Source organism: Choloepus didactylus, chromosome 15, assembly GCF_015220235.1.
Source record: "Choloepus didactylus isolate mChoDid1 chromosome 15, mChoDid1.pri, whole genome shotgun sequence".
NCBI classification, from domain to species: Eukaryota; Metazoa; Chordata; class Mammalia; order Pilosa; family Megalonychidae; genus Choloepus; species Choloepus didactylus.
In genome coordinates this window covers 64,625,988-64,640,152 of record NC_051321.1, presented here as the reverse complement: position 1 = coordinate 64,640,152, position 14,165 = coordinate 64,625,988, and the positions used below count along the sequence as shown (strand labels likewise).

Genomic DNA, 14,165 nt, shown 5'->3' with positions numbered 1-14,165 from the left:
CTTAAATGTTTGGAAATGAACAGGGGTGTTGGTAGCAAGATGTGAGAATAACTAACAGCGCCGAATGGTGTGTGAATGAGGTGGAAAGGGGAAGCTAAGAGTCATATATGTCACCAGAAGGAAAGTTGGAGGTCAAAAGATGGGAATGTATAAAACTGAATCCTATGGTGGGCAATGTCCATGATCAACTGTACAAATACTAGAAATTACTACCATGAACCAGAACAAATGGATGACAATACAATTAGAAGTTAATAATAGAGGGGCATATAGGGAAGAAATATATACCTATTGCAAACTATATACTACAGTTAGCAGTATTTCAACATTTTTTCATAAACAGTAACAAATGTACTATACCAATACTACGAGTCAACAATTGAGGGGGGTTGGTTAGGGATAGGGGAGGTTTAGAGTTTCCTTTTCTTTTTTTCTTTTTTCATCTTTCACTTTATTTCTTGTCTGGAGTAATGAAAAGTTTCTAAAAATTGAACAAAAATTAAGTGTGGTGATGGATGCACAGCTGTATGAGGGTACCCAGGGGCAGGTGATTGTATACTTTGGATCTTTGGATAATTGTATGGTATCTGAACAATCTCAATAAAAATGAAAAAAAGAATCATACCATTAGCATTTCCCAGTGTTCTTAAAAAATTGCCATGAACAGATTTATTTAAAAGATTCCAAGAAGGTTTTTCATACCTTTGCAGTTTCCCTTCTTGGTGAGTTGTTTCTCCTGGCTGCTGCCTGTGAGGCCAGTGCTAGAGCTCCTGAGACGGTGCCAAGGAGCTTTGATGTCTCTTTAATCTCTTTAAGATGCTGATGAACAAACATGTTGTCCCCCTTTCCCCCCACCAGTAGCTTGGGTGAGCTAACTCCCCATGCGCACATGTGATATTCGCCTCTTCCTCGTTATGTTGCTTTTGTTTAAACTAGAATATAAAGCGGTGCCCTCAAGCAGGAGTTGGCAGCACCAGTATCACAGGATAGTTCAGACACTCCAGGAAAGAAGCCCCTTGAAGATGAGACACGAGATGGCCCATCGTCATGGGGCACGTGTGGAGCAGAGGCTGTGGCCTCTTCCCTTGACAGTGACACAAGTTTCTAAATGTCACAACTTCTGAGCATATTCAATAAGCTCTGAACTTCAGAAAATCAACATTTTGTTTTGTTTTCTTTGCTTTTCTATCTTCTGAGGCACAGGAAAACAATATCCCAGATAACGGAAGAATTATTTATACTGGGTTTTAAACTTCCCAAAATACATGGCTTATGGGTTTTTCCTCAGTTTTTGGATAACAACACTAGTGTCACTGTTCAGCAGAGCTTCAGGAATAGATTCCTATAATATACAGTTGAAACTTCAAGAAATGATTATGCTCATTATTTTGGTTGATGAGTCTACTTGAAATATTCATGATGCTACCAACTTTCATTACCTTTTTCTTACTCTGCATTCATCTATTCCTCTTTCCTTCCAACCATCCATCCAATCTTAAAAATTTTTAATGAATAATACATATACAGGACACAAAATGAAAAAGGTACAAAATGACATATAATGAGAATTCTCTCTCTTACCTTTATTTCCCTTTCCCTGACCAAACAATCTCTGCTTTTGAAGATCCTTTTTTTTAATCTTCCCCTCAATCTACATCCCACCACAAGAAGCCAAAACTACATTCACAAAATTATACACTTATATCACTGGGCCAAGGACCACCACCAAGCATACTGGACACAATTCTAGGATGCCAGGTTTCTAGTGAGAGAGTTCAAGGGTTTTGTCCCTGCATTTGTCTTAAAGTATAAAACATACCAGAACTCAATGGTCAAGTATGCAACATTTTAAATACATGTCCCCTATTTTTAAAATTTAAATTAAAAATAATAAAACTAATATATTTTTGTTTAAAAAATCAAAATGGTACAATATGATATATAATACAGAGTCCATCCTTATTTTAGACTCCATGTCTACTCTCTCCCTGAAAATAGCCACAATTATAGCTCTTGTCTTTCCTTGAAGAAATCTTTCATACAATGTACACAAACACATTCAAATTATCCTTTTTACATTTTTAACACAAATGAAAAGATATTTAGAAAGTTCATGGCTCCAAAACGGTGATTTTCTAACTCTATTGTTCTTTGTACATTTACTAGCTGGCTTTCTACTGCAAGAAAAAGATTTCCCTTTTCCCTTATTTACATAATTATTTATTTACTATCAGCATAGACTTATGGATTTGCACTCAGTGGAATGTAATCCGTTTCTGTCATTCTGGTGCTCAAAATTTTCCTCATTCAGCTAGTGAGAACCTCTTTAAGCTGATTCCTTTGTCTTTTTTGACATGTCTGCATCATTTAAAAAAATCAATTCCTTACTTTCTAGTATAACAAGATGTTCTAGGCTCATCTTGTACTGAAATTAGACATTTTTCAAGGAGTCCTGATTCCTTTTAGTGGGGCATGATATTAGAAACCAAGATCTGAGTTCTCATTGATACTGAGATGTTGTTGTTTCCAGGCCCTTTCAGCAGGCAAAGCTGAGGGGGAAATGGTAGTTCCACTCATATATATTTTTAAAATTGTGAGTTTATATCAATGCCTCTAATTCTAGTCCTTGCCTTTCCTCATTCCACATTTCTATCTTCTACAGTGAGAATCCTGGCGCTCAGTAACATCAGTATTTATTCCTTTGCTCAATTCTATAACAGTCACAAGATATTTTCAGAATTGATATGTCCTTACCACCAAGAAAAGCAAACCCACAAATGAGTTCAAGATTTGTTAGTAGTTCTTTTTGTTTTTAAACTGAGGGTATGTCCAAAAGTTAAGTTAATTCTTTTATTTTTCTTTCAGAATGGTTAGGTTATTCATCTGACAAAGAGTTAGGTTCATTTGTTTCTGTTCACATTTAATTTTAATTTTTTCCTCCATTCTTGTTGACTTCATTTTATATTTTGAATACATGTAATCTTAACATGATTCTAAAAGTCAAAACTATACAAAAAGGGTCAGTTCCTCCCATCCCTTCCATCTCATTCCCACACTTTTCTTTTGAAGAGCCCATTTTACCATTATGGTTTTTTCCCTCCCTTGGCCTCCTGCTCCCTTCTCCCCTCTCCCTCTCCTTATTATTTTGTCAAGCTAATTCTGCCAGATTTTCATTTGACTGTGCTTTTGCTGACAATTTTAGCAAGTTTCCAACATTATTTTCTTCCAGTTCACAAAATCTTGGCGTGTTTGCAAGATTTGCTTATTTCACTTTGTAGCAGTGACTGACTGTATTTGCCTTGTTTAGCCAGATGCTTACAATATCCCACAGTCGTGGTGACTGTTCCTCAAAACCTGATTTGCTGGGTGGGGACAGATGCTAATGTTAAGAGAAGAGACATTTGAGTAGCACTCATTTTATGTTTCTTTAGTAAATATTTTTGTGTCAATCATTTTTTGCTTCTTTTTGTAATTGTGTAACTGTGGGGACTTAAATAATGAATACATACTTAGACACAGAGGACCCCTCTATGTACATGTTATGCATGCTTTGCCTTTTTTTTTTTCTTATTGTGGAGTAAAACATATTTACATAGAAGCAATAACTTTCCAAGTGTAATGTAACAAGTAGTTAGAGAGCAAATTTCAAAGAATGTTATGGGTTACAGTTCCAGTTTCAGTTATTTCCTTAATGTGAAATATAACATACATGCAAAAAGGTGATAACTTTCAAAGTATGATTTAACAAATAGTTACATAGGAAATTTCCAAGAATGTTATGGGTTATAGTACCATAGTTTCAGTTATTTCCTTATTGTGAAATATAACATGTATACAGAAAAGGTGATAACTGCTTTCTGAGATACCCTTCTTCATCAACATATACAGATCTGTCTCATTTTAAATAGCTGTATAGCATTCCATTTTAAAATGTATAATTCAGTGGCATTAAGTACATTCATAATATTATATATCCATTGCCACTAATTCTAGAACTTTTTCATCACTCCAAAAGGAAACCTTATACCTATTAAGCAGCCATTCCCCAGTCCTTCCTGCCTTGGCAACTACTAATTACTTTCTGTCTTTATTTATATGAAATAGAATCATGTAATATGAGGCCTTTTGTGTCTTGACTTCTTTCACTTAGCATATTGATTTCAAGGTTTATCCATGTTGTCACAAGTATCAGTACCTCATTCCTTTTATGGCTGAATAATATTCCATTGTGTGGACATACCATATTTTGTTTAGCCATCCATCATTTGAAGGACATTTGGGTTGTTTCCACATTTTGGCTATTGTAAATAGTGCCACGATGAACTTCTGTGTACAGGTTTTTGTTTGGACACACATTTTCACTTCTTTTGGTTATATACCTAGGAGTGGATTTCATAATAAGGAAATAATTGAAACTATGGTAGTCTTACGTTTAACTTTTTGAGGACTGACAACGTCATTCTTTGAACCTCTCTGTCACTGGTCCCTTTTCTCTAGACCCATGCTATAGATTTCCGTTTATACCATTAGTCTTACACATCAATGAGGATTAATTAATACTGGATTAATTAATTGATAGCTGGTTAATTGTCAAGTCTCACATTTTGATAATCGACACAAAAAGAGTGAGTCAAGTATGACCATGCAATGAACTTTAACTATAGAAAAAATATATGATTGATTTTGTAACCATGTGCCTGCTTTTGATTAATTTAGTCAATGCATTGGGCTGTCAGAGGTAAAAAAGACAGGATGTTGGAAGAATCTGACCATGCTCATACTAGCAAGATTGAAAATGAGGAGCAGAATGAGCAGAGAGAAATTAAGAAAGAGGAGCTGGGTTCAACCACAGAGAAAATGGAACAAAAAGAATCCGAGTCCCCGGAGAAGTCATTCTCCCCACAAAATCCAGGTTCTCCAGGTAAGTCATGTCATTTAGCCTTGCAGAAAAGAAAAGGTCTGCAATTAACGGGCTTGTATATAGTATTTATTCTCAACCTTTTCCAATCGGCACAGTAGTGCCAAATTTAAGGATTGGTTTAGCTTCTTGAAAGACATTTAGCACTCACACGGAAAACAGAAGATACATTCCTCAGTACCTTCCTTGCAAGGGGGCCTTGAGACATTTCTGGGAGTGTCTTCCGTGCTACTGAAATAACGTTTGCAAACACTGAGTGCTGACTATGTCAGAAGCATTCCTTACATATATTACTTTACATCTAGTAACTTATTTAATGCTAATTTTACATTCACTATTTAATCCTTGTAACAAGCTTGTGAAGTTGGTACCAATATTTCTCTCGTTTTGCAGTTGAGAAAAAGAAGTAGGTTGAGTAATTCGCCCAATGGTATATGGCTTGTACATGACAAGGGTGGGGTCTGCACCAAAGCAGTTTGGCTCCAGTCTATGTTTTAAGAAACTGCATTATATTGAGAAGACACTTTTTGTGTCAGCAGCTCCACAGACATTCTGAAGCATTTATAGTTCTCCTGAAGCTCAGGGTATTATAGAGGTTAAATTCCTGTCTCCTAAGCCACGCTACCTGGGTTCACATACTAGCTCCTTTGCATATTTTCTGTATTACTTGGCAAAAGTTTCTTAACTTCTCTAGATCTCAGTTTCCTCATCAATAAAATGGGCATCATAATGGAGGCTTCCTCATAGATTTGCCATGAGGATAAATAAGACGATTCATATAAAATGTTCAGCATAGTGCTTGTCTTACAGCAGGCCCTGGGTACAGCATTAGCTGTTATTATTTCTTTGCTTTATCTAGCCATCCAGTTGTGTTTATCTAGTGTGGGTGTGTTATATACACATATGGTAATTGTCCTTCCCATTCTTATTTGTTGATTCTCAAGGTCGTGATGCAAAACTCCATTAGAATTTAGCCTTTAAGCAGAAGGTTCCTCAACATCCTTGAACATTTGTTTTTAAAAAAGATAATTAGTTTGTTCTGGCTTGTAGTCTTTCTAAAAATAGCCACTTCAAACCTATCTTTGGAAAGAACTTTTAAACGACCATCAGTTGCTGGGAATAAAGTTTCTTTAAATTAGAGTTTGATTCAGGGATCTTTGCTGGTTACCCAAGAGATCCTTCTGTAGAGTCCTCACATTGATTGCATCAGCCTGGTAACTAGAAATGGTTATAATATAACAAACTGATCAAAGCAGAATCCTGAATTTCAGAAAAGCAGTGTTTTAAGCAAACACATGCATACAAACACCACCCCTACACACCCACACCCACCCACAGGCAAACACGCAAATATTTCTCTTTTCAGCCCTGGAATGTCCACATCTATATGTTCCCTGAACCGCTGTGGTCACCTCGAACGGAGTAAATGGCGCTGAGGTTCCACTTGAGCCCCTCTGACGGGATTCTATGAAATTTCCTTTCTTTCCCTCTTTAAAATAGTTACCTAGATACTTTAAAAAACCCCAAAAGTAGTATGTGCCTGCTGTTAAAAAAAAACATACAACAGTAATATATAGACACCGACCCCTCCCCTTCTCAGCTTCTGCTTCCCGAAGTAACCCAGGTGGGCGCCTGGTGTGCTTCCTCCACACAGTTCTCTGTGCGAACACAGGCATGTGCAACTCCATGTATACCTAGGAGACCTTTAAAAATGAAGAATGGGGTCATAAGTGCGCCTTCCTTTTATGGTACAGGTGGATAAGAGCACAGACTGCCTGGGGCAGACCCAGCTTTTCCCGCTCACTGAGTTGTGTGACCTTGGGCAGTTGCGCGACCTTGGGCAAGCTCAGTAACTCTTCTGTCTTAGTTTTCTTACTATTTAGTGGTAAAAATAGTAGGGTCTACCTACTAAGGTTTTTTGTTTTGTTTTGTTTTGTTTTGTTTTAGGAGTAAATAACTTAATATAGTAAACTATTTAGATCAGTGCCAGGCACATGAGAAGTGCTTCTTTAGTGTTAGCTTTTATTTATAGGGGACTTCTCCTGGTTCTTAACGTTTAGAGTTGTCATTTTTTTTTTTAACAGCTGATAATAGTCTACAATGTAGATATACCATAATTTAATCAGAGTACGTTGTAATGCTAGTTTTGATGCCTTCACATTATGAAGTGTCTTCTCTTATTGTGGTTGAGAAATGAATGGGGGGGGTCACGGGGAGAGAGGGGTATCATCTGAGAAGCTGTTGTTGGAAAATAAGAATTAAGAAATCCTGCCAAAGGCTGCATTTACCAATATTTTCTAAATGCTGTTTAAGAGATTATTGACTGTTCCGAGTAGTGCCTTAAACTCAGAGTTTGATATACCAAAGTGCAGTTACATGATTATTTATAATTTCATTTTACTGCAGTGTAAATTTTTATAATGTCAGCAGTTAAGAAATATTATGTCAATTTTACCAAGCCCTGAGTGTCTCCTTTTTATATTGCTTTTCAGCACATTTGTTATCTCAAGCAGTGCTTGATATTTACTTTGGAGTTTTCCTTTTTGTTGCTTCTTCTGTGATGAGCAGCCACCACATAAACCCAAATACATTCCAACTCTTCCTTGTAACCAGGAAAATATGGAGCAAGGCATCTGAAAACTGGTGCAAAACAACCTCACCTTTACTTTTTTTCCCATTTAAAAATGCAGTAAATTTGCCTCTGATAAATACAGTCCTAGTGTCAAATAGTTTGAGTAACATCCTGGAATAACAATTTTAAAAAATCAATTGTAAAAAAATGGAAAAAATAAGAATAAAAAATTGAAAAAACAAAAGAAAAAAGTAAAAAGAAAAGAAAAATAAATAAAAAATTAAAAAAAAATCAATTGTAGCCATGCTGTTGTATTGCCTCCCAGTGTTCCCAGTGGGATCAACTCCAGCCGCCCATGGTGGTGACTTGCTGAATAATTTCCCCTTTATAGTCCTGGTCTCCTTCCTCACTCCTCTTTGCCAATGTATTTTGGGATCACCTCCCAAATTAGCCACAGACATTCAAATTTGTCTGGGGGTCTGTTTCTAGAGGAACCTAAAGTATATAACATCTTTTAAAACAACAAAAATAACACCTATTGCAGAAATGTGAGAAAAAATGGTCAAACAAAAGGAAGAAAATACAACTCATCATCTTGCCACCTAGAGAAATAACTATTATTGTTATTGTGGTATATTTTCATGTATGTTTATATTCCTAAAATGGGATCATACTATACATATTTTGTGTACATGTTTCGATATTACAGTTAGAATGTCAGAAACAATTTCCTTTCTGCTTTTCTCCAAACAGAAATTCTTTAGATTTTTGGTAATTTTAAAACATGCAAATAGATCCCGTTTTCTTGAGATAAGCAACTATTCTGTGTATATTTTTCTGTGTATTTTTCTGTGTTATTTTCTGTGGATATTTTTCCAGACTGTATATTTAGAAAATGATTTTAAATATCAATGGAAGCACATTTTATATACTGTTCTGTAACCTTTTTCATTAGCAATATTATAAACATAAAAAAATGACATAAGGCATACCTGTTCATTGTTAATAATATGAAAAAAACAGATAAAAAAGGAAATAAAAATGAAAATCACAACTATTCTCAATACCCAGTGATAGTACAGTTAACAATTGGGTGTACTTTTTTAAGACTTCTTTTTAAAAACATAAATACCCATGCAAATAAATAAATTTAGGGATGAGATCATATTGTTTGAACCATTTCATAACTACCTTTCCCTTAGCAGTAGCTTATGAGCATTTTTCTATGACAGTAAATATTAATAAATTGTTAATGACTGTATCAAAGCCATTTAACCAACTTTCTATTGTTGAAGACTTAGGTTGTTTCCTGATTTTTTAGCATTTATAAATTTCCTGAGATAAAGATCCTTATAGTTAAATCCTTGGGCATATCCATGATGATTTTCTTAGGATAAATTTCCAGGAATAGAATTATTGGGGCAAAGGTTATATACATTTTAATGAATTTGATAAATTTTGCCAAATTGCCTTCCAGAAGAGTTTGGCCAATTTACACTTCCTCCAGTAGATAAAGAAAATGACCTTTTCTGTAGTTATCAACATTGCTGTTTATTATAATTTAAAAAAATCCGACAACCATGGTATTGAATTATTTGTATTTCCAGGGTTCCTTTTCCACCCACCTTTTACATTTGGCAGCTGTTTAAAAGTTTTTTCCAATTTCTCTGTAAGTGAATTGTCAAAATTCACCTACAAAGAAGCATCTATAAATTTCCTTCTGTTATTGAGCATTTAAGAATGTGAGGTCCTTCGATTCCACATAAATTTTAATGCCTATTCATAAGAATTCAAAGTCTGCTTAAGTTAATAGGTGTCTGTAAGATATTAATAATTCATACCAAAGACATGCTTTAGTTGTTGCAGTGAAATCTTATCACTTTATTCACCAAGAAGTTTTACTATTACAAGTTTGGCTTTTCCCACCTCTGATTTTAAAGTCTTCTTTTCTCTCTTTTGCAGGCTTTTCAGATGGGAACTATTGGCACCTTCGTTTCCGCTGGTCTGGAGATGCTCCCTCTGAACTCCTCAGGAAGTTTAGAAACTATGAAATATGAACATCCCTGCATCACAGAAGATGGAGACAGCAAGACCTTCCCCTGTGCTGACAACATGCAGTCCTTGTTCACATCTTAAAATTTTCATGTTTATATGTCATGTGTGTGAATTGAATTAGAGTACAAACTGATTCATCCATCTGTGACACCATTTTCTAAATGAGAAAACTTGCAGAAGAATAGTTTCTTTTAGTATTTGCATAAATTAGAGTTCTTAGATCCCAAGTAGATCGTATTATATGTGTTTTCTGTGAATTTTATTTATACAAATCCATTTAAGAAATCAATCTCTGTATTTAAATATTTCATTGATATATTATGATCTGTGTTAGTGCTGGGTATACAAGAAATGTTTTCTCTTGACTTAAAATGAAATATGAAATTCCTTGTCTAAATCCCATGGAGTAAAATAAATGCTTTTCCCAACATTCATAATGAGTTTATAATTCAATTACATTTTTAAAATAATTAGAATTAGAAATACATTAATGTATTTCTACATAAACTTCAATAATTGTGATCTTAAAAGCTTATGATTTGTCTTAGTACATGATAAAGTTTTGCAAAATTTATTTTGTTATAAAAGCAAGTGATTAATGTTCAAACTATGAAAATGGAACTATTAGGTAGCATATCCTCTTTAGGTTGGAGTTCTTGATGGTTGTGTGTATTCTATGGCTATTTTTTCATTTGAAAACAAGTGAATGAAAAATTAAGAAGGAAAAATATCTTAGAGCAGGGATTCTCTAGTAAATGATAGAGTTTTCACTGATCTCTGGCAAAATGAGAAAAATGAGCATATAGTAAGTCTTTTAAACAAACTTATTCACTATAAAAGGTGGTCCTTTATTCAGAAATTATGTTGTCCCTATCTTTGTGGTTTATAGTAGATGAAAATTTTTATGTTTTTAAAAATACATCCCTATGTTGGTTCCTTCAATTTTATTTGAAATTTTACTGTTTTATCAAATCCAAAAGTCAGGGCTAGCAGTGCAGAGAATTATTTCCATCACTATTTACCATTCCATTAAAATGTAGTTTGGCTTTATTACCATATCTGCGAATTTTACTTCAAAAAAATTAGAAAATAAATGCAAGCAATATGCATGCTAAGTTAAAATGAGCTTTTCACAGAAAGTAATAGGTTAAAGTCACCATTGCCAATCATAATGCCTGGCTCAGGGTAAATACTAAACGCTGGATTGAATGAGTGAATGTTTAAATCTAAGAATCAGGGTTTTATTTTTATTTTTTTCCTTTTTTCCCCAAACTGTGTTACAGCACTGATGACTTTTAGTTATTCACCAAGGGAGATAACACACCCTTGATCCTCTCTGTTTTTGTTACAGATTCACTTCTCAAATATTGTTGACAAGATTGAGACTGGCTCCTGTTTACTTTTCTCTCCCATAATGCCTGAAGCCTCCAAATAAGAAATGAGAAATAGCTCCTCTTTAATGGGGGTTTAAGCATTTTTATATTTATATATATTTTATATACTTGTCCCTCTCAACTTAGCAGGAGACCTTTTACACTTAAATGCTTACATACACCCCTGGACTCAAATAAAATTTACAAAAGGAGGGGATGTGTTTTGATAATGCAGTCTTTCCCCTTTAAATGAAAAATAAGGGGGAAACTGGACAACTTTTTTTCAATAATTTATTTGAATTACTTAGGGTGCCCACACACCACAATCAGATGTATGCATAATAACATGTTTTCAAAGCCACTTACTTTTGGATTATGATTCACCTTTGTGGCTTAGCAAACTGATTATAAAAGGACAATGTTACATAAAGATTATTATTAAGCATTTAAATTGACTCCGGATGGTGAAGATAAATAGTTTCTCTCATGTTTGATAATAAGTGAACGAAGCACATATGTCTTAAGAACATTGTTAGCATTTATGTAGGATATAAAAATATTTAAGCCATGTTTTACTCAAGGAGTTGAGGATCTGGTGAATATCTATAGTTGAGAAGGAGTTTATTAAATTAGAACATGCCCAGCACTAGGTAAGCACTATGAGTATTAGCTACTATCCTTACTTCTACTATGTGATAAGTTTCGTCATAATCAATAGGCAGAAATGCAGTCTCCCTCCCTCCTTTCCTTTCCTTTCTCAACTCTTTTCCTCCAGTTCTCCATCCCAGAAGCACTGTTTTTGCATATCTTTCTTTAGATAAGCTGTGCATTTACACACATGATAGGATTCTGTTTTTGTTTTTTTTTCATTAATGATAGCATATCATATACATTGTTGTACACCTTTCATTTATTCAGTTAATATATCTTGGAGATTTTCCATTTCAGTATATAAGTGCTGCTTTATTTTATTTTTCACTTGCTGCACAACATTCTATTGTGTGGATGAACCATGATTTATTTAACTTGACCTCTATTGATGCCCCCTTTTTTTAATTAGAAAAGTTGTAGAGTTACAGAAAAATCATGCATAAAATACAGAGTTCCCATATACACCATAATACGAACACCCTGCATTAGTATGGTACATTTGTTACAATTGATGAAAGAACATTTTTTATAGTTGTTCTATTAACTATAGACTACGGATTACATTAGGGTTCACTGTGTTGTACAGTCCTATGTTTGTTTTTTAAAATTTTATTAAAGTAATTCATATAACTGAAAATTTCCTCTTTTAACCACTTTCAAGTACATAATTCAGTGCTGTTAATTACATCCACCACATTAAGCTACTATCACTACCATCGATTACCAAAACTTTTCCATCACTCCAAATAGAAACTCTGTATGATTTAGGCATTAACTCCCCTTTCCCTACACCTACTTCAGCCCCTGTTAAACCGTATTCAGGTTTCTGACTATGAATTTCCTTATTCTAATTATTTCCTATCAGTGAGCTCATACAATATTTGTCTTATTGGGTCTGTCTTATTTCACTCAACTGTGATGTCTTCAAGGTTCATCCATGTTGTTTTATGTATCAGAACTTTGTTTCTTTTTACAACTGATTAAAATTCTATTGTATGTATATACCACATTTTGTTTAACCATTTAGGGGTTGAACTTGAGTTGTTTCCATCTTTTGGCAATTGCGAATAAGGCTGCTGTGAATATCAGTGTGAAAATATCTGTGTGAGGCCCTGCTTTCAATTCTTTTGGGTCTAGAAGTGGGATAGGAAGATCATATGGCAGTTGTGCACTTAACTTTCTCAGGAACTGCCAGAGTGTCTTCCACAGCAGCTGCACCATTTTACATTCCTAAAACAACAAATGAGCATTCCTATTTCTCTATATCTTCTCCAAAACTTTTAATTTTTCACCTTTTTAATAGCAGACATTCTAGTGGGTGTGAAACAGTAATTTATTGTGGTTTTGATTTGCATTTCCCTAATGGCTAGTGATGTTGGGCACTTTTTTCATGTGCTTTTTGTCCATTTGTATGTCTTCTTTGGGGAAACGTCTATTCAAGTCTTTTGCCAATTTTTAAATTGAGTTGTTTTTCTTTTTGTTGTTGAATGATAGATAGGATTTCTTTATACACTGTGGATATTAAACCCTTATTTGATATAGTTTCCAAATATTTTCTTCCTTTTGTGTAGGTTGTTATTTTACTTCCATGATAAAAGTAAACAAAAGATTTTTTTAAAATTTTTATGAGGTCCCATTTATCTATTTTTTCTTTTATAGTTTGTGCTTTGGGTGTAAAATCTAAGAAAAAATTGCCTAACAGAAGATCCTGAAGATGCTTCCTTATGTTTTCTTCTAGGAGTTTTATAGGTCTGGTTCTTATATTTAAGTATTCAATCCATTTTGAGTTGATTTTTGTTTATGGTGTGAGGTAGAGGTCACCTTCATTCTCTTCATTATGGACCTCTACTTTCCCCAACACCATTTATTGAGGAGACTATCTTCCCCAATTGAGTGTACTTGGCACCCTTGTCAAACATCAGTTGACCGTAAATATGACTGTTGATTTCTGAGCTCTCAGTTCGATTCCATTGGTCTATAGGTCTGTCTGTGTGCCAGTACTATGCTGTTTTGATCAATATGGCCTTATAATAAATTTTAAGATCAGGAAGTGTTAGTCCTCCAACTTCACTCTTCTTTTTCAAGATGGCTTTGGCTATTCGGGGCCCCTTACCCTTCCATTTAAATTTGATGATGGACTTTTGCATTTTTGCAAAGAGGACTACTGGAATTTTGATTGGGATTGTGTTGAATATGTATATCACTTTGGGTAGAACTGACAGCTTATCTTCTTGATACATCTCCTTGAGCATATTAAGGATCTTTCTTTTTAAATCTTTTTCTGATATGTTCATAGTCTGGTCTTCTTTGTTGATGTTTTCTGGATTTTTATCCTCTTCCTTTGGATTGACCATTATTTCCTGTTTCTTTGTCTTTTGTTGCAGACTGTACATTTTAATATTTTAAAGTGTTAACTGTGGGATTTTGTCCCTGAGCTATCTGTTCCTTAAATTTGTGCTCAGGTAGTGATATGACAGAGGTTTCTTTGAGTTCCAGGGGCTATCAAAACCAAACAAACCAATGCAAAAAAAACACCTTTCACAGTTTTTGCAGATTGGCTCTGCAATGGCTAGTGTTCTCCTTCAGAGTTCAGCCT

General features: G+C 34.5%; 1 protein-coding gene across 1 annotated transcript in view; it reads left to right on the top strand.

The window, feature by feature from the left end:
• The window catches only part of DNAJC12 (DnaJ heat shock protein family (Hsp40) member C12), a 45,013-nt gene extending 34,157 nt beyond the window's left edge, over positions 1-10,856 (top strand). The window contains exons 4-5 of the mRNA XM_037805150.1: positions 4,717-4,921; positions 9,453-10,856. Of these exons, the coding sequence (XP_037661078.1) occupies positions 4,717-4,921; positions 9,453-9,547 (300 nt within the window). The 3' untranslated portion in view covers positions 9,548-10,856. The remainder of the gene's footprint in view (positions 1-4,716; positions 4,922-9,452) is intronic.
• The last annotated feature ends 3,309 nt before the right edge of the window (positions 10,857-14,165 follow it).